The 20534-nt window shown below is 48.2% G+C and overlaps 1 protein-coding gene across 1 annotated transcript in view; it reads left to right on the top strand.

Annotated features, from left to right (window-relative positions):
- The window catches only part of ITGAM (integrin subunit alpha M), a 41882-nt gene that overhangs the window by 9550 nt on the left and 11798 nt on the right, over nt 1-20534 (top strand). Inside the window, exons 6-13 of the mRNA XM_079789174.1 lie at nt 5196-5326; nt 5753-5898; nt 7126-7279; nt 8460-8610; nt 12218-12291; nt 14367-14496; nt 14727-14869; nt 18866-18918. Coding sequence (XP_079645300.1) covers nt 5196-5326; nt 5753-5898; nt 7126-7279; nt 8460-8610; nt 12218-12291; nt 14367-14496; nt 14727-14869; nt 18866-18918 — 982 coding nt within the window. The remainder of the gene's footprint in view (nt 1-5195; nt 5327-5752; nt 5899-7125; nt 7280-8459; nt 8611-12217; nt 12292-14366; nt 14497-14726; nt 14870-18865; nt 18919-20534) is intronic.

Here is a 20534-nt window from a genome sequence, read left to right as displayed (position 1 = left end):
CAGGCTTGATTGGGACCCATGTGGGAGGCAATCAATCAATGTGTCTCTCTCACATCGATGTTTTTCTCTGTGTCTCTCCCTCCTCCCTCCCATCTTTTCTAAAAATGGAAAAATAACCTCAGGTGAAGATTAACAACTCACTCACTCACTCACTCACTCACTCACTCACTCACTCAAAGAGAGTGTCATTCTATTTTTAAAAATCTAGTTAAAACTCAAGCGGAGGTGACTGTGTTGGCTGTTGCCTACCACACCTGGTTCCCCAAACATTTGTGATTGAAGGGGAGTGAGCGAGTGGACCTTTTTAAGCTGCTCTCTGCCGCTGCTTTCTCTCACTCCTGGCCATCTTTTTGCTCGTCTCCACGTTGGTTCTGGAACCAAGGGCAGTGTCCTCCATGTACAGTTTCTTCCCCTTCGTTGTTCCTCTGCACTCCACCCACCAGATAGCTACCTCCTCCTTCCCAGAGAAAACCACGCTGCCAGGAACTCCTCCAGGCCCCTCTCCTCGTCGGAATCCCCTCGAAGGCACCAGGCACCGTCTCTCTGGGGTTAGAGGAGGCCCTGCCTCGGCCTTTCCGGGAGTGAGTCTCTGGTTCGGACCTCAGAGGTTCTTTCAGGTCACCGACCTGGGGCTCGTGCCGTCAATCACTCATTCCCTCCAGGACCGTAAAGGTCTCCCATTCCTTTAATGTAAACCTGCTGCTGATACCCACATCTTAGAAACAAACAAGGACTACAATTTATACCAATAAATATAACCTTCCCCCTCCCTGCTCGCCGCCCTATCTTCCGCCCACTCCCCTTCCCTCACCAAGCGTCTTCAAAGGGCTTTCTTTCTCCTTTTGACTCCCTCTCCCCATGCCTGACCTCACGCTCTGACATGTGGCTTCTGCCCACCCGCTGCACAGACCGTGCTCTTGCAAATGGCATCTGTGACCCTGAATGGCGAGTGTCTTTTCTGTCCTCATGTTCACTGGCCTCTCTAAGGTGACCTGCACACCTTCCTTCCCCACACACCTCAGCCTCAGGTGTCCCGCCCCCTCCCCTCCCCTTCCCTTCCCCTGCCTGCCCACCTTCCCCTGCCTGCCCGCCTTCCCCTGCCTGCCCGCCTTCCTCTTGCTGCCCACCTTCCCCTGCCTGCCCGCCTTCCCCTGCCTGCCTGCCCTGCCTGCCCACCTTCCCCTGCCTGCCCGCCTTCCCCTGCCCGCCTTCCCTGCCTGCCCGCCTTCCCCTGCCTGCCCACCTTCCCCTGCCTGCCCACCTTCCCTGCCTGCCCACCTTCCCCTGCCTGCCCACCTTCCCCTGCCTGCCTGCCCTGCCTGCCCACCTTCCCCTGCCTGCCCGCCTTCCCCTGCCTGCCCGCCTTCCCCTGCCCGCCTTCCCTGCCTGCCCGCCTTCCCCTGCCTGCCCGCCTTCCTCTTGCTGCCCACCTTCCCCTGCCTGCCCGCCTTCCCCTGCCTGCCTGCCCTGCCTGCCCACCTTCCCCTGCCTGCCCGCCTTCCCCTGCCCGCCTTCCCTGCCTGCCCGCCTTCCCCTGCCTGCCCACCTTCCCCTGCCTGCCCACCTTCCCCTGCCTGCCTGCCCTGCCTGCCCACCTTCCCCTGCCTGCCCGCCTTCCCCTGCCTGCCCGCCTTCCCCTGCCCGCCTTCCCTGCCTGCCCGCCTTCCCCTGCCTGCCCGCCTTCCCTGCCTGCCCACCTTCCCCTGCCTGCCCACCTTCCCCTGCCTGCCCTGCCTGCCCACCTTCCCCTGCCTGCCCGCCTTCCCTGCCTGCCCTGCCTTCCCTGCCTGCCCTCCTGCCCTGCTTCCCCTGCCTGCCTGCCCTCCTGCCCACCCTCCCCTGCCTGCCCACCCTCCCCTGCCTGCCCAGGGCACTGGTGACAGTCTCTCTTCCCTCCAGGTGTTCTTCCTCCCTGACGCCTCCACTTCTGTGGCTTCAGCTCCCATTCTCACATCTCTCTCTTCGGTCCTCACTCTCAGGAGCTCAAGACTCTTCTTTGGAAAACCATTTCCGTTTCTTCTAAGATGCACTTGGTTGGAAATTCAATGGGCACTAAGGGGTAGACTGAGACTCCCCCTCTTGGGTCCCCAGCGTCTGCTTCCTGTCTGGAGGCAGCCCTGCTACCCGCTTCTGTGTCGTATCTGGAGATGCTCCGTGTATGACAACGGTGGCATGCTGGACACGCTGCACTGTGCCTTGATGATTTTTAACGTATCTTTGAGATTAAAAAATTTTTTTCTGGCTAACTTTTGAATGTATTCCATATAAACCTTAGAATCTGATTGTTTACTGGTATTTTTAAAATTTCTTTTTAAATCCTCACCCAGGGGTATGTCTACTGACGAGAGAGAGAGAGAGAGAGAGAGAGAAAGAGAGAGAGAGAGAGAGAGAGAGAGAGAGAGAGAGAGAGAGAGAGAGAGATGTGAGAGAGAAACATTGATTGGTTGCCTCCTGGGGATGGAATCCACCGCCTCGGCATGTGCCCTGACTGGGACTCGAACTCACAACCGTTTTGGTGCAGCGCGCGACACGCCAAGCAACCGAGCCACTTGGCTGGCGCTGCTTGTTTATTTTTAAAAAGCCAATGCCTTTTGGGTAATTTTAGTTTTTTAATGTCCTACAATAAAATTGACCTTTTTTCTTTTTTTAAAAAGTTAATCTATTTTTCAATTGCTGTTGATATATATTATATTAGTTTCAGGTGTACAACATAGTGATTAGGCATTTCTATGCCTTACCTAGGGATCACTCCGATAAATCTCTTACCTGTCTGACACCATGCATAGTTATTACAATATTATTGACTTTTCCCTTTGCCCCGCCTTACATCCCCATGGCTATTTTTAGGGTACAGTTTCATGAATTTTAAGAAATGTATCTATTTGTGTGAAAACAGCATGAACAGGATGTAAAAGAGCTCCACTCCCCCCCGCCCCCAAGAAAACCTTCCTGCCTTTATAGTCAGTTGCCTCCACCCCTTCACCCCCAGCCCCTGGCACTCACTGACCTGCTCTCCATCACTATATACACGTAGTTTGTCTTTTCAAGAATGTTCCGTACATGGACTCACAACCTTCTGAGTTTGCATTTGGGATCCACCCAGATTGTTGTGTGTGTCAGTAGTTCTTTCCTTTTTATTGCTGCGCAGTATTCCATTGCACGGATTTCCCACAGTCCCACTCGCCGATTCATCCACTCACTCCTGGAAGGATGTTTGGGTTATTTCCAATATTTCACATCATGCATAAAGCTGCTACAAGTCTTCACTGCTATGGCAGTCTTTCTACAACATAAACACGTCACCTCTCTTCCTTCCCTAAGAACCACCAGCGGCTCCCCACTGCCTAAGGGGTAAAGTCAAACGTCTTTTTTGGGATAGAGAGGCTCTTTCCAACTGTTCTCTGCTTAATGTCATCGCCCCGTCTGCATCTCCACCATATAGGTTTACCCGGGTAGTTCCAGGTTCCTTCCTGGATTCTGCCGGAATTCTTTGAGGCCCACCCCCTTTGTATCAGTCGGGGTCTCCACTGGAACAGGTGGCACGCTGCAGCTAAGATAACTCAAGGGGACTGTTTACAAAGGGACTAATTATAAAGGTGTGCTGGGTCTAAGCTCCTAGGGACCGTCCAGGAACCCAGGGCCAGCAGAGCCGTCTCCACCCCTAAGCTGACAAGACAAGGAGAGGGAAAAGCCACCAGAATCCAGAGGAGAGGAAGTGTGTGGAGCGGGTCTCCTTGAGAGGAAGGCGATCTGCTGAGGGGCACAGCCGGCTACAGCAACCTGGCAGGGAGGGAGCCAAGAGGAGAATGCTCTGAGCTCACTTCCTCCCTCCCTCCAGTGTCCCGGTGCAGCTCCTCACTGGGCAAATCCAACCAGAAGCAGCGGGTAAAGAGCCCTGTTGCTCTGCACCACGTGGCCCCCTCTCCCAGGCTGCGGAGCGGAGTGGGGAGGGAGAAAGTAGGTTTGGGGCTGAGGCAGAAGGAATACCTTTAGAGGTGCTATTCCTCCCCTCCCCCCTCGTAACTTGTTTCTTCCTTTGTGTTCCTGGCAAACTATTTCTCATTCTTCATGAGGTCGCTCTAATATCACCACTTTCCCTGACTCTCTTGGGCAGAATTAACCAATTGTTTTTTATACCAAGTCGTTCACGTTTTTATTTAAAAAATACATTTTAATGGATTTTGAGAGAGAGAGAGAGAGGGCGTGAGAGGAATAGAGATAGAAACATCTATGAGAGAGAAACATCGTCGATTGCTGCCTCCTGCGTGCCCCTCCTGTAAGGTGACCAGACGTCCTGCTTTTGGCCGGACAGTCCCAACTTTTAACAATTTGTCCCGCATCCCGTGGCGTTTTAAAAAAGTCCCGATTTTTGGAAAAAATGCACGACAAGCTAGGGAACGGCGGGAGAACGGGAAGGGAATATACGGTTTTCGGCGGCCATGTGGCTATTTAGCCAGGATAAATAATGCACTAAAAATTGTGGAATACGCGCTGTCCTTACCAGGAACTAATTAGTTCCTTACCAGGAACTAATGCTGTGACTGAACGCGTTTTTTTCTACAGTAAATAAAGTGTGGGCATCAGAAAAATCACCATTTTTCTTTGTGAAAGCCATTTTATGTGTGAAATATAATTTAACAAATTCTTGTGAAAAATGTCATGACCTTTTAAACAACGACAGCAATCTACTAAAAAAAAATTCACTCAAATGAGAAATATGCCAAAGAATAAAATAATACTATACATAATTTTTTTATTTATTATATTTGTAAATTGTACTTATGTTGAAATTTTAAAAAATGTATTACAATACTATTTTTGAGTTCTATGAAAATTTTTGTTGCTCCATATAGACCAAATATTTAATCAAGAACCGCGCGCGTGCCCCCACCCCCCCCCCGCCCCCGGTCAATGGTGTCCCGCTTTACTAATGTTAAAATCTGGTCACCTTACCCTACTGGGCAATCAAGCCTACAACCCGGGCATGTGCCCTGATTGGGAATCAAACCAGTGACCTCTTGGTTCATGGGTTGATGCTCAACCAGCGAGCAACACGGGCGGGGCTGTGCACGTTTCTATTTACCTGGGAGATGGGCTGACTGGTTACCTCTGAGCCTCAGGGTTCAGCAGCTAACCTACAGGTAGCACCTGAAGCTGGAGTACTTAATCACTCCGCACTCTTTCCCGTGGTCCAGAGTGCCCCCAGCAGGAGAGCGACATCGCCTTCTTGATTGACGGCTCTGGCAGCATCGACCCAAATGACTTTCTTCGGATGAAGGATTTCGTCTCAACTGTGATGAATCAGTTCACAAAGTCCAAAACCTTGGTGAGGACCGATGGGGAGGTTAGGGAACAGCCCACGCAAGGCTGCAGGGACACAGCAACCAGGCCACGCTTTCCTCTCCTCCCTCAGCCGCAGGCGTTGACAAATGGTCAGTCGATCATGGCTTTCTGTCATGAGTCTCCTTCTTGCTCTGTCTGGCTGAAGCCCCAGTATTCCTCCAACTCTCTGCAAAGTGGGCAGCTCTGACTGTTTGATAGGGGTTGGCATGGGCGATGAGACCCCCGTATCGTCTCTGACGGAGTTCTAGTACTGAGAGCTGATGGCAGGTGTCTTTCCTGGTGAGGCAGAAAGAGGGGGGCAGTGTAGAATTTGGAGACCAGAGTGCTTTAAGATTTCTGCAGGGCTTTCTGGGAAATGGCTGCGGGGGGAGGCATCTTCCTCAGTGTAATGCCAGGTCCCTGTCCCCAGTTCTCTCTGATGCAGTACTCTGACGAGTTCCGGACGCATTTCACCTTCCAAGATTTCAAGGCTAACCCAGACCCGAGGCTACTGGTGAGGCCAATCACACAGCTGAAAGGGAGGACGCACACGGCCACGGGAATCCGCAAAGTGGTGTAAGCTCTTTTTGCTTAGGATGGGAGAAGGGGTGACCCTTTTAGCTGGGTTTTGAAGGATGAGGGGAGAGGCAGGGAGGGAGTCAAGGGTATTTCTGGTTGAGGGAACAGCATGCTAAGGTGTAGAGGAGAGACTATTCATGACAAAACAAGTTGTGGGTAAAGGTGGGAGTGAAGGGGGAAGTGAGAGGAAGGCTGGAGGGAGGCTGGAGAGATCAGTTGAGGCCAGAGGGGACCCACGGAAGGTTTTAAACACTGGGGACACGGACCCATCACTCTATTTGGAACGTTCACTCTGATTTCTGTGAGTGTGAGTGTGAGTGTGTGTGTATGTGTGTGTATGTGTGAGTGCATGTGTGTGTATGTGTGAGTGTGTGTATGTGTATGTATGTGAGTATGTGTGTGTATGGGTGTGATAGTGTGTGAGTGTATGTGTGAGAGTGTGTGTGTGAATGTGTGAGTGTGTATATGTATGTGTGTGTATGTGAGTGTGTGTGAGTGTGTGTGTGTGAGTGTGTGAGAGTGTATGTGTATGTGAGTGTGTGTGTGAGTGTGAGAGTGTGTGTATGTGTGTGTGTGAGTGTGTCTGTATGTGAGTGTGTGAGTGTGTGTGTGTGAGAGTGTGTGTATGTGAGTATGTGTGTGTGTGAGAATGTGTGTATGTGTGAGTGTGTGTGTGAGAGTGTGTGTATGTGTGAGTATGTGTGTGTGTGAGTGTGTGAGTGTGTGCATATGTGTGTGTGAGTGTGTGTGTGAGAGTGTGTGTGTGTGAGTGTGTGTGTGTGTGAGTGTGTGAGTGTGTGCATATGTGTGTGTGAGTGTGTGTGTGTGTGAGTGTGTGTGTGTGAGTGTGTGTGTGTGTGAGTGTGTGTGTGTGTAGAGGCAAAGGTGGGGGTGGGACAAAAGTGCAGGAGATAAGCTTATTAAATAAGCAATTAAGCTTATTAAATATATATGTGTGTATATATACCTTTTAATTTAAAAGGAATAATACTCAGTTAAAAAACTCACCCTCTGCAAAAGCATGGAGAAGCAGTGGCGGCGTCTTCCCGCCACTCCTCTCCCCTCTCCTGCTGCCTTCACCCCAGCGTTCGGCTCAGGGGAGCCCAAGCCCGCCCTAGACCGGGTGCAGCTGAGTCTCACCAGCGACTGCTGATGGATGACCCCTCCCAGCATCAAGCCTATCTCCACCGCTCACACTTGACTTTCCCTCCTCTCCCCGCACAGAAGAGAACTGTTTGACAGCAAAAGTGGAGCCCGGAAGAATGCCCTTAAGATCCTCGTTGTCATCACAGACGGAGAGAAGTATGGTGATCCCTTGGAGTACCAGAATGTCATCCCGGAGGCGGACAGGGAGGGCGTCATTCGCTACGTCATTGGGGTAGGAAATGTGGCTCCCCGGCTTGATGCCTCTGCCGAGGCTTTCTGCTTAGATACACCCTCCTGCAATGAGCAAATCCTATCTAATAAAAGGGTAATATGCAAATTAACCATCACTCTGTCACAAAGATGGTGGCACCCATAGCCACAAGATGGCGGTGCCCAGTCCTCTCAGTCCCGCCAGAGTCCCCCAGTCTGGGGCGGGGAGGCGAGGGTGGCCGCTGAGAGCGGGCAGCATGAACGGCCTGGTGGAATGCTTGCTTTGTCGCCATGGTGACGGGGCAGCGGGCACGGAGCGGCCAGGCCCCGCAGAGAGCTATTGGCACACGGATTCGTGCGCAGGGCTACTAGTATGAATAAAATGGAAGTGGCGACAGTCACGGCTAACCCCTATGTGGTGTATCAGTGAACCATCGTCACAACGATGCTGTGTCAGAAACTCACCCAAATCCAGTGGGCTAAGACATGAGGGAGCCTGGGGTCCGCTGGGCAGGTTTTCTGGCCTCAGCCGGGCTCCCTCGCACACGCAGCCCCGCTGACCATGGCTGGGCGCTCTCCTGCGTTCTCTGCTGGATGGGAGCGGGGGGGGGGGGGGGCAGCAGTAACCAGGCTCTGCTCCACCTCACCCTCCGGTGGCCTGGCCTGGCATGTCCTCCTGGCGAGGGCAGAGGAACAAAGAGCCAGTGGAGATGTTGCAAGCACTGTTTCAGGCCTCTGTTTGCATCACACTTGATAACATGCATGTGGCTGACCGCAGAGACATGAGCAGGCAGGTCACTCGCCAGGAGCAGGAAGCACAGCAGCGCTTTGGGGAAATGGCCTGGGTTGAGGAATGGGTAAAGGGTCGGGATCACCAGAGTCATCAAACTACCACAGAGCCTTGTGTGAGCGGAAAGGGCGCACGGCGTGGCAAGTGCCAACGCCTTCCTAAAAGGAAAGGCGCCCCTTCCCCGGGGCAAGGCCAGCCCCCACAGGAGGCGGCGCCGCTCACAGACCCGGGCGGGGTTCAGTCCCAGCTGCCCCCCGACGTAGAGGACAACCGCTCTCCTCTACTTGGCAGCCTGGCCCGGGGGCCTCTGGAGCTCCCTCTTGCGACACACAGGGTTTCAGATGCTTTTCCTGCAGAATGCTCTTTGCCGGAATGTTCTTGGCCTGATCCGGCCTCTGTTCCTTGGTAACAGGTGGGCAGTGCCTTCAACAGCAGGAAGTCCCGCGAAGAGCTGGAGACCATCGCGTCCAAGCCGTCTCGCGACCACGTGTTCCAGGTGACCAACTTTGAAGCGCTGAAGACCATTCAGAACCAGCTCCAGGAGAAGATCTTTGCGATTGAGGGTGAGCTCAGGTCCCGTGTTTCTGGAACAGCCCCAGAGGCAGCCCTTCGCCCTGAAACACGCATTCCTCTTCAGAAACTAGACCCTCCTAACCTTTGGTATCCTGACCCTCAGCATCAGCTCTCGCCCCGCCTCCTCCATTTCCAGCAACTCTGGCTCCACTTGGTCAGTTCCTTTGGAATAGAAGGATCTAGACTTTTTCCCCCCTCTAATTTTGCCGCTCTTGGCCACAGGCTGAACATTTGGAGGGTAGGGGAGCCAAACCCCCACAGTATTTTTCTAAAAATGTGGATGTTGCCAACATTTGTCTGTTTGGTTCACTACTGCTTTCCCAGTGCCTAGAACAGTGCCTGGTGCATAGAGGATGCTTGATAAAAGTTTTATGAATAAAAGAATTTAAAGTTGGGGGAAGGTTCACATACAATTTGGATTTATGGCTACTCTTGAAAAGCTGGAATATTATACACCTACAGGACCACAATCTCACTTGGCAAAAGGTGGCTGGAGCCAAAGAGCCACCATCCCCTTAAAAGGGGTGGGGCATATGCTTTCTCGTTTAACATGGCTCTCACCTGAGCCTCTCTTTGGCCACCAAAGCGCGCGCACGCGCGCGCGCGCGCGCGCGTGTGTGTGTGTGTGTGTGTGTGTGTGTGTGTGTGTGTTTTACAGGAATATAATACTATTTATTGACCACTCTTTACCAGTACTTACAATAAAGTCAACAACATACAGTTGGGTAACACTGTTTACTACAAAGTGACTGTTTTTCCTGGTTTCTGCTGAACCAGTACCTCAAATGCTGAGACAGAGCTACGTGTAAGGGATGAGTTGGGCTAAAGAGAAAACAGGCGGGTCAAGAGTTTAGATGACAACAGCTTGTTCGCCACTTATTTCAGCAGGTCCTCAATGGCCAAGGTCTCTAACTACCTGATTAGGTTTCCATGAACAAAGTCTTACATAGTCCATGAGTCAGGACACTGCAGTCAACATGGTACAGGGATTTCAACTTCAGGTAAAGGGACGGCTCCTGAGGAAGCGGCTTTAAGTAAGCCCGCTGGCCTGATTAACCCACTAGTTTTCCCATTTGGGTGGGAGTTTGTTGGTAGTGACGAAACTTTCCTTTCAGGTTTTTTCAAATAAACTTGCATTTATGATTGTAGATATGGATAGAGATTCTGATATGGCTGCTCTTAAATCGTCAGATTTAAACTGTTTGCATTGTATTTAAACTAGAGGCCCGGAGCACAAAATTCGTGCACTCAGAGGGGGGGGGGGCGGGGGTGTCCCTCACCCCGGCCTGTGCCCTCTCACAGTCCAGGAGCCCTTGGGGGATGTCTGACTGACGGCTTAGGCCCACCTCCCATGCTGCTGTGGATGCAGGAGAGGCTTCTGCCACTGACTCTGAGCTTGCCAGCTGTGAGCCTGGCTTCTGGCTGAGCGGCGCTCCCCCTGTGGGCATTTGCCCCCTGGTGGTCAGCGTGCATCATAGCGACTGGTCGTTCTGCCGTTTGGTCGATTTGCATATTAGCCTTTTATTATATAGGATTGCCCAGTTAATTACCAATTATCTACTTAATTCTGGAGGTTAAAGCCTCAGGGGAAATTTCAGTGGCGTGGCAGTGATTTATTTCTTAGGCAGCTGAGAAACACACACTTATCTGTGGCTGTGGATGCTGTGCATGTTTTGGTGAATGTTTAAGAAAAAGAAAGAAACAAAAACCACTTACATATGTGTTTTATGTATATACACCAAACCACCCAAATAAACAGAAAACCTGCAATGATCCTTAGGTATAAATGAGTTTAACACAGGTTCTGACTGAGTCATGACTATGGGGATTTCCCCCAACATTTAGAAAAGCTTCTCTAATGCAGAGGGAGAAATACACCGTGGTATCCAGTGTTCTTTTCCGATAAAGGAAGCGACTACAGAGAGCCTTTGTCCAAAGTGCCCCATGCCACAGGTGCAACTGCCCAGCCACTCCCCCAGTGCTCCTTCAAAACAGACATCAAACTTGATTTTCATTAGAATGTAGTTATTTCTTATGCTAACAAATAAAAAACCCAAGACCCAGATTCATCTGTAACTATAACTAACCATGACTAAACTATAGCTATAACTATAACCATAACCATAACTAAACTATAACCATACCTATAACTATAACTATAACTATAACTATAACTATAACTATAACTATAACTATAACTATAACTATAACTATAACCATAACTAAGCTATAACCATACCCATACCCATACCCATAACTATAACTATAACTATAACTATAACTATAACTATAACTATAACTATAACCATAACCATAACGATAACCATACCCATACCCATAACTAAACTATAACTATATGCCCTAGCTGGTTTGGCTCACTGGATAGAGCGTCAACCTGGGGACTGACGGGTCCCGGGTTCGATTCCAGTCAAGGGCATGTACCTTCATTGCGGGCACATCCCCAGTGGGGGGTGTGCAGGAGGCAGCTGATCAATGCTTCTCTCTCATCGATGTTTCTAACTCTATCCCTCTCCCTTCCTCTCTGTAAAAAATCAATAAAAAATATATTTAAACTATAACTATAACCAGAACCAGAACCATAACATACCATAACCAAACTATAACTATAACTACTATAACTATATATGGAAACAATGCAATTATTGGACTTGATCTTTTGGACAAGAATGCCAAGTTAGACTCTCCTCATGTGAAGCAATAACAATTGGAGGCCACTTCCTCTTTTGCCAGCACCACATCCGCGACGTCTGCATCCTCTGTCTCATGAGAAACATTGACTCCCACTGTCTGTGGCACCGAGTGGTCCTTCAGGATCACACCTCTGCCAGCCACGTGGCTTAGCAGCAGCAGCTCTTCTCATTGATTTACTGTCATCAGAGTCACTGCAGATAAAGGTTTTCTTTTTGTACCAACTTTTTCTTTACCAGCTTTTTGAGAATGAAGAAATGCTTCCCTGAGCTCTGGACCTTCCAAACGCCCTTCGGGTTCCCAAGCATCGTCAGCCTATGAGTCCCTCTGGCGCGAGGGAGTGACCCACTGACTGTTTGTTCAGCGTCAGTCCAGTACTTTTCCCACTACAAATTCTTCAGGTTCTGCCTCTTCAACTTTTTACTCTTTCATTTTGTTTTGTTCCCATTTTTTTGCAATGTAGTTTTATTGGAGACCATTTTTTTATTGCAGACTTTGATAGTTATTCTCCACCTCAGAGCTGCTCTGGGCCCTGCCCACCTGCAGTCCAGCCCCATCCTAAGGGAGGGGTGGGGCTGGCTACCATAGCATTTGAATTTCCAGCCCGTGTTCCAGGCTCTTCTGCCTTCTTTTAAAAATAAAATAAAATAAAATAAAATAAAATAAAATATACATAAAAATGTATATTGATTGATTTCAAATAGGAAGGAAGAGGGAGAGATAGGCACATCAATGATGAGACTCATTGATCAGCTGCCTCCTGCACGCCCACTCCTGGGGATTCAGCCTGTAACAGTGACCTCCTGGTTCCTGTCGATGCTCAACCACTGAGCCACGCCAGCCGGGCTCTTCTGCCTTCTCTAACGTGGAAAGTTCTCCTCCTCACAGGTACTCAGACAGGAAGTACCAGCTCCTTCGAGTATGAGATGTCTCAGGAAGGCTTCAGTGCTTCCATAACCTCCGTAAGTGCCCTCTGTTACATGGTGGGGTGGTAAGAAGAAGGGGGCGAAGAGGCAAAGGGGTTGGGGGCTCTTCTCCGCGATGGGTATGTTTTGGGAGGCAGCTCTTTGATGACCAGCAGTGGTCCTTTCTCGCTTCTTTGTCAACCCTGTTCGGTGTCAACCCTGCAACATAATGAGTCTGTGTGTGTGTGTGCACTGGGAAACGGAATGACCACCACAGTGAGTCTAGTTAGCATCTGTCACCTCACATAGTTACAATTTTTTTTTCTTGGAATGAGAACTTTCAAGATTTATTCTCTTAGCAACATGCAAATATACAATGCAGTATTATTCTATGGTCGCCATGCTGTACATCACATCCCAGGACTTATTTGTTTTATAACTGGAAGTTTGTACCTTTTGATCACCTTTATCCATTTTGCCCACTCCCCATCCCTTGCCTTTGGCAACCATCAATTTGTTCTCTGTATCTATGAGTAGTTCTTTAGATTCTATATATAAGTGAGATAATATAGTGTTTGTCTTTCTCTGTCTTTGTTCACCTAATGCCCTCCAGGTCCACCCATGTTGTCGCAAATTACAGGATTTCATTCTTTAAAAAAATTCTTTTTTTTCTTTATTGATTAAGGTATTACATATGTGTTCTTATCCCCCCATTTCCCCCCATACCCCACTCATGCCCTCACCCCCCTGGTGACTGTGTCCATAGGTTAGGCTTAAATGCATGCATACAAGTCCTTTGATCTCTCCCCCTTCCCCCCCGACCTTCCCCTACCTTCCCTCTGAGGTTTGATGGTCTGATTGATGCTTCTCTGTCTCTTCCTTCTTTTTTTATGGCTGAGAAATATTCCATTGTATCTATCACATTTTCTTTATCATCCATTCACTGATAGACACTTCGTTTGCTTCTAGGTCTCGGCTATTGTACATAATGCTGCAGCAAACACAGGGTGCGCTATCCTTTTGAATTAGTGTTTTTGTTTCCTTCAGATAAATTCCTGGTTTGTATAGTAATTCTTTTTTTAATTTTTTGAAAAAATTCCATACTGTTTTTCATTGTAGTTGCACCAATTTACGTTCCCACAACAGTACACATACTCACCAACACTTGTTTTTTTTTACCTTTTTGATGACAGCTATTCTCACAGGTGTGAGGTGATATCTCACTGTGGTTTTGATTTTGTTGAGTGATGTTGAGCACTTTTCTTGTACCTCTTGGCCATATGTATGTCTTCTTTGGAAAAATGTCTATTCAGATCCTCTACTTATTTTTAAATCACTTTTGTTCTCTTGCTATTGCGTTGTATGAGTCTTTATCTATTTTGGATGTATTAACCCGTTATCAGACATATGATTGAAATATATATCTTCTCCCATCCTATTGGTTGCCTTTTTCATTTTATTGATGGTTTCCTTGGTTGTGCACAGCTTTTGATGTAGTCCCACTAGTTTGTTTTTGCTTTTGTTGCCGTTGCTTTTGGTGTCAAATCCAAAAACAACAACAACAACAAACCATCACTAAGACTGATGTGAAGGAGCTTCCTGCCTCTCTTTACTTCTCTGAGTTTTATGATTTCAGATCTAATGTTCAAATACTTAATTCATTTTGAGTTGATTTTTGTGTATGATGTAAGACAGTGGTCCAGTTTCATTCTTTTGAACGTGGCTGTCCAGTTTCCCCTACCCCATTTGCTGAAGGAACTGTCCTTTCCCCATTGTATGTTCTTGGCTTCTTTGTTGTAAATTAGTTGACCACATATGCATGGATTTATTTCTGGCTCTCTATTCTGTTTCATTGGTCTCTGTGTCTGTTTTTATGTCAATACCATACTTTTTGATTACTATAGCTTTGCAATATAGTTTGAAATCAGGAAGTGTAGTGCCTCTAGCTTTGTTCTTTCTCAAAATTGTTTTAGTTATTTAGGTGTGGTGGTTTTGTGTGTGTGTGTGTGTGTGTGATTCCATACAAATTTTAGGGTTGTTTGTTCTGTTTCTATGGAAAATACCATTGCAATTTTGATATGGATTGCACTGACGCTATAGATTGTTCAATCCCGTTCTATTCTCTTTCCCAGAATGGCCCCTTGCTGGGTGCTGTGGGGAGCTTTGACTGGTCTGGTGGAGCCTTTCTGCATATGTCAGAGGATAAAGTCGCCTTCATCAACATGACCAGGGTAGATTCAGACATGAACGATGCTTACTTGGGTAAGTGGGGAGGACAGGGTCACGATGTGGTACAACTCAACCTGATGTGGTTGGATCTCTCATAGGCCCTTGGGATAGGTTTAAAGACAGAAATTTCAAATTTTTATTTTAATTATGTTAACAAAGAGAAATACAGTGCGGGGTCCAGTTACCCCAACCTATCAAGTGTGGGCCTGCGAGAGGGGGCAGGGTCTACAAGAAAACACACTTCTCTTGGGTATCACCTTTAGGTTATGCTGCTGAAGTCGTCTCGCGGGGCCGGGTGCAAACACTGGCCTTGGGGGCTCCTCGATATCAGCACACTGGCCTGGTGGCCATGTTCAGACAGAGCGCTGGTGCCTGGGAGGTCAACGCGATGATCGAGGGCAGCCAGGTGAGTGCAGAGCATGTGGGCCATGAATGTGCACATAGAGGCACCTGGGGACGAAGAGATTCCAGGGTGGCATCGCCAGGTGCCATGTGTGCAGAGGCTTATAAAGGCATCTCAGAGGGCCTTGGGCTGGAGACTCCCAGGATCAGCTTTGCATTTGAGAATACTCTCCCAACAATCCTACCTAATAATAGACAAATATGCAAACACACCCACAAGCCACGCCCACCATCCAATCAGAGCGAGTATGCAAATTAACCCAACCAAGATGGCTACAGCCACAGAGAGCAAGGTTTCCTAGGTAACAGAGGAAGCCAAGCTTTCCACCTGCCCTTGCCAGGCCTAAGCCTCCACTCAAGCTATAAAGTTTCAATTATAGAAGGTAAACAAATTCAAACAGAAATGGCGGCAGAATGGAGCTTGAGAGAGCAGGCCAGGGTTGCTCCCGGCAACAGGGGAAGCAAAGCTTTCCGCACACCCTGGCCGGGCCCACCCGCTTAAGGCTACAAAGTTTCAATTATAACCCCAACAGAAATGGCTGCCGGCCGCGGAGGGAGCCCCAGGCTTGGCTCCGCTCCAGGCTACAAAGTTTCAATTGTAGAAGGAAAATAAATTCCAGATACCAGGGCCTCCGCTTGGGTTGCCAGGGGGCGTGGCTGGCCTGCAAACCACCACAGGCCCCTCACTCAGGCCGCCCCACGCTCCAAGGGAACCCCCACCTGATCCAGGACACCCTTCAGGGCAAACCAGCTGGCCCCCACCCCTGTACCAGGCCTCTATCCTATCTAATAAAAGAGTAATATGCAGATTGATCATCACTGCAACACACAATATAGCTGCCCCCATGTGGTCAAAGATCCTGTCCCCATGTGGTCAAAAATCCTGCCCCCATGTGGACACAAGATGGCCACCACAAGATGGCCAGCAGGAGAGGGCAGGTGGGAGGCAACCGGCCTGCAAGGGAGGGCAGTTGAGAAGGACCAGGCCTGCAAGGGAGGGCAGTTGAGAGGGACCAAGCCTGCAAGGGAGGGCAGTTGGAGGTGATCAACCCTGCAGGAGAGGGCAGTTAGGAGTGACCAGGCCGGCAGAGGAGGAAGTTGGGAGCAAACAGGCTGGAAGTGGAGTGGTTAGGGGGTGATCAGGCTGGCAGGCAGAAGCGGTTAGGGGCAATCAGGAAGGCAGGCAGGCAAGCAGTTGGGAGCCAGCAGTCCTGGATTGTGAGAGGGATGTCCGACTGCCCGTTTAGGCCCGATCCCACTGGGCAGTCGGACATCCCTCGAGGGGTCCCAGATTGGAGAGGGTACAGGCTGGGCTGAGGGACAACCCCCCTCTGTGCACGAATTTCATGCACCGGGCCTCTAGTTCATATATAAGAGCCTAAGCGACCGTCAGACCATTTGGGTGTCCAACCTGTAGCTGTGATGCGCACTGACCACCAGGGGGCAGATGCTCAACACAGGAGCAGAAACCACAGGCATGGAGACATGGAGCAGACTGATGAATCTCAGAGGGAACGGGGAGGAGGGAGGGCGAGAAGAGATTAACCAAAGACCTTACATGCATATTGGAGGCCCAGTGCACAGATTCGTTCATGGGTGGGGCCCCTTGGCCTGGCCTGTGCCCTCTCGCAATCCGGGACCCCTTGGGGGATGTCGGAGAGCTGGTTTCGGCCTGATCCCCGCAGGCTAGGCTGAGGGACCCCACTGGTGCATGAATCCGTGCACTGGGCCTCTAGTAAATAATCACATTGACCTGTACAGAACTCTCTATGAGTTTTCCTGTATATGAGCTGGTATTTGACAGTACATAATCAATATAAGCATATTAGTTATTAAAGCATTGAAATAATTCCATATCTGTCAGTAAATAGCTATTTCCCCATGGTGGCCCCTACCTTGCAAAATGGTCCCTTCCCCAGTACTCCTTTTTTTATTTTTAATCCTCACCCACTAATATTTTCCCATTGATTTTTAGAGAAAGTGGAAGAGAGAGGGAAAGACAGAGAGAAATATTGATGTGAGAGAAACACATCGATTGGCTGCCTCCTGCACGCGCCCCGACCAGGCCCGGGGCCGGGGTGAAGCCTGCAACCGAGGTCCGTGCCCTTGACCGGAATCACACCCAGGACCCTTGGTCCGCAGGCCAGTGCTCTATCCACTGAGCCACACCAGCTAGGGCCCCAGTACTCTTTGAACTTCCCCAGCAGGGCACCTCAGGGGACCTCTAGGACCTACTCCAGCTAAGTCCCCGCTCAGAGCCTGAGCAGTCCTAACAGTTCCCTATTCTAAATATTACCCCTGCAAAAGCAGTGTGGCTGCATCTTATGTGGCGTGTGAGGCAAAAATCTTTAGTCAAAACCATCCTTGCAAATTCCTGAAATAGGACTGTATCCATGATACTGTGCCTGTAGTTCTGTGTGTATTCCTTTAATTTTCATCTGTGGTTCTCTTTGGTCTGCAATTAATGCATCACGTGTGGATGAAACCAGTTTTCTCTGTACCAGAATGATTTTGTCATAATTCTTTGTCAATAGCCAAATTCTTCATATGCTCTTTAAAGGTTTTACCGACACATATTGGCCATGGATGGCGCCAGAGCCTGACACATAGAAGGGCTAGGGTAGGGGAGAATGTGTGGGGATTCCAGGAAGTCAAGGGTGGGTATGTTGCTACTTCTCTGTTGTGTGTGTGTGGTCCAGAATCATGTGGGGAAGGGCCAGCTGGTAAACTTCCCCACCACATGCAAATGTTAAACATGCAAATTACAACCAAGGGTGAACAATACTTAACTGGAACAGTCCAATGGGAGCAAATGGGAGGGGCACCCACACAGAGCATTAGGGAAGGCTTCCTGAAGGCAGTGCGTCAGGGGGAAGAACTAGAGACGTGAAGAGTGAGGAAAGAAAACGGTCAGAAGGAGAAAGTGTGAGTTTGGAGTGTGTATGGGGAAGGGCAGGAGGTGAGAGAAAACACCGAGGAGGAGGAGAGGAAACAGATTCATCTCAGGTTTACCCGCTCCCTCCATTTTTACTGCTACTGCCTGGTCCAGGCCATCATCATCTTCTCTGTAGATCCAGCTGTAACCATCCTGCTGGTCCCCCAAAGTCCCATGTTGCCTCCCTCTAATCCATTGAGGGAGGGTGAGCTTACTAAGTGAGAGACTATTTATCAGTCTTCAGTTTAAGACCCTTTGTTGACTACAGACCAATATCCAATAAATATTTTAAAAATTTCAACAAAATACAGTTGACTCTTGAACTATATGTGTTTGAACTGCATAGATCTACTTTATCTCCCCCCTCCCGATAAATAGCATATGGGGAAAATTTTTGGAGATTTGCAACAGTTTGAAAAATTCACAAACTGTATAGCCTTAGAATATTGAAAAAATGAAGAAAAAGGTGTGTTATGAATGCATACAATATAAAACATATACAAAATATGTATTCATCAACTATTTATGTTATTGGTAAGGCTTTTGGTCGACAGTCAGCTATTAGTAGTTAAGTTTGCTATTAGTAGTTAAGATTTCATTTACATGAGAAGGGATAGGTCAAAACCCTTTCATTGTTCAAGGGTCAACTATATTAGCAAATTGAATTCAGCAACCTCCAAAAAGGGTAATAAAACATCATGACCAAGTCTGGTTTATCCCAGGAATGTAGGGCTTGTTCAACAATGATGCAGAAATGAACAAATTGATTCTAAAGTTCAAATGGAAGTGCAAGGGACCCAGAATAGCCAAAATAATCTTGAAAAAGAAGAATGAAGATCTCACTTTTATGTGGAATCTAATGAACAAAATAGATCCAGAGACATGGAAACGTGCAACAGACTGAAGATCCTCAGAGGGAAGGGGGTGGGGGAGGGAAGAGATCAACCAAGGAACTTATAGGCCTGGTGCATGAAATTCGGGCACTTGGTGGGGGTCCCTCACCCTGGCCTGCCCCCTCTCGCAGTCCGGGACCCCTTGCTCACTGCTCGACTCACTGCTCCTTAGCACTGCTGTGGAGGCTGGAGAGGCTACCACCATTGCTGCTGTACTCGACAGCTGTGAGCCTGGCTTCTGGAGGAGTGGTGTTCCCCCTGTGGGAGCACACTGACCACCAGGGGGCAGCTCCTGCGTTGAGTGTCTGCCCCCTGGTGGTCAGTGTGCATCATAGTAACTGGTTGTTCTGCCTTTCAGTTGATTTGCATATTAGGCTTTCATTATATAGGATAGGCAAAATCCATGGACATAGACACTAGGGGGTGAAGACCAGGGTAAGGGATGGAGGTGGGGGGAGGGGTCAGTGGGGAAACAGGGGACATCTGTGACACTTTCAACAATTAAGATAAATTTTAAAAAAAAGAGAGAGAAAGAAGAATGAAATTGGAGGACTCACACTTTCCAATTTCAAATTTTCTTTTTTTTAAATCCTCACCCAAGGAAATTTTTCTCCATTTACTTTTAGAGAGAGTGGTTGCAGGGCCAGGGATTGAGCCCAAAACCGAGGCACATTCTCTCAACCAAAATTGAACCCAAGATCCTTCAGTCCATGGGGACAATGCTCCAACCACTGCTCAGGGAAAAGCTTAACTACTGTTGACTGAAAAATATCAGCTAGGTATTTTGTCATCAAAAGGACTTATTCCTGAAAAAGGAAGGGCTGCAACCCAGTTCATGCAGACATGGCAAGCCACGCGCACACTCTGGCCTGCGTGCCAAGACCAGGGGTATTTATAGAAGGGAAAGGGAAGTTAAGGGACGGGGAAATCAGAACCTTAGCGCCTTATTATAAATAGTTCTTCCAGTAGGGTCCTCCCGATTACATAGAGTGTGAGAACTGTCATAAGCCCTAGCTCCTCCCATAGATCCTCCCGACCAATTATATTTGCTTCAAGTTTCAGTTAGTCTTATGCACTACCAGCTACAATAATCAAGACGGTATGGTACTGGCATAAGGATAGACCTATAGATCAGTGGAATAGAACTGAGACTACAGAAATAAACCCATATGTCTATGGTCAATTAATTTCTGACAAAGATACCAAGTTCATTCAATGGAGAAAATAATTTTTTCAACAAATGATGCTGCGATAAATGGATATCTGCATGAAAGAGAATAAATTTGGACGCCCTACTTCACAATACACAAAAATTAACTCAAAATGGATCAGAGACCTCAAGGTAAGAACTAAAGCTATAAACCTCTTAGAAGGAGCTATAGGTGAATTTTTGCAATCATAGATTTGTCAACGATTTCTTAAATATGATTCCACAAGCATAAGAAACCAAAGAAAAAATAGACAAATTGTAGTTCATCAAATTAAAAACTCTTGAGCATCAATACACTATAAAGAAAATGAAAAGAATGGGAGAAACTATTTATAAATAATATATTTGATAAAGTTCTGGTATTTAGAAAATAGAGAGTGGGGCGAAAATTGGGTTACAGTTGTGAAACACAGAGTTTACTCTTGTATTGTTATTTATTAATTATTGCATTATTTTCCATACAAATAACTGTAAACCTACTTTTGCCCCAACCTGTATAAAGAACCCTTACAACTCAACAATAAAGGACAAATAATCTAATTTTCAAACAGGCAAGGATTTGAATAGACATTTCTCCAGAGAAGGCATACAAATGGCCAACAGGTACGCGAGAAGATGTTCAATATAAACA

This window comes from Cnephaeus nilssonii (genome assembly GCF_951640355.1).
Source record: "Cnephaeus nilssonii genome assembly, chromosome: 2".
Lineage (NCBI taxonomy): Eukaryota > Metazoa > Chordata > Mammalia > Chiroptera > Vespertilionidae > Cnephaeus > Cnephaeus nilssonii.
This window is presented reverse-complemented; position numbering and strand designations above follow the sequence as displayed.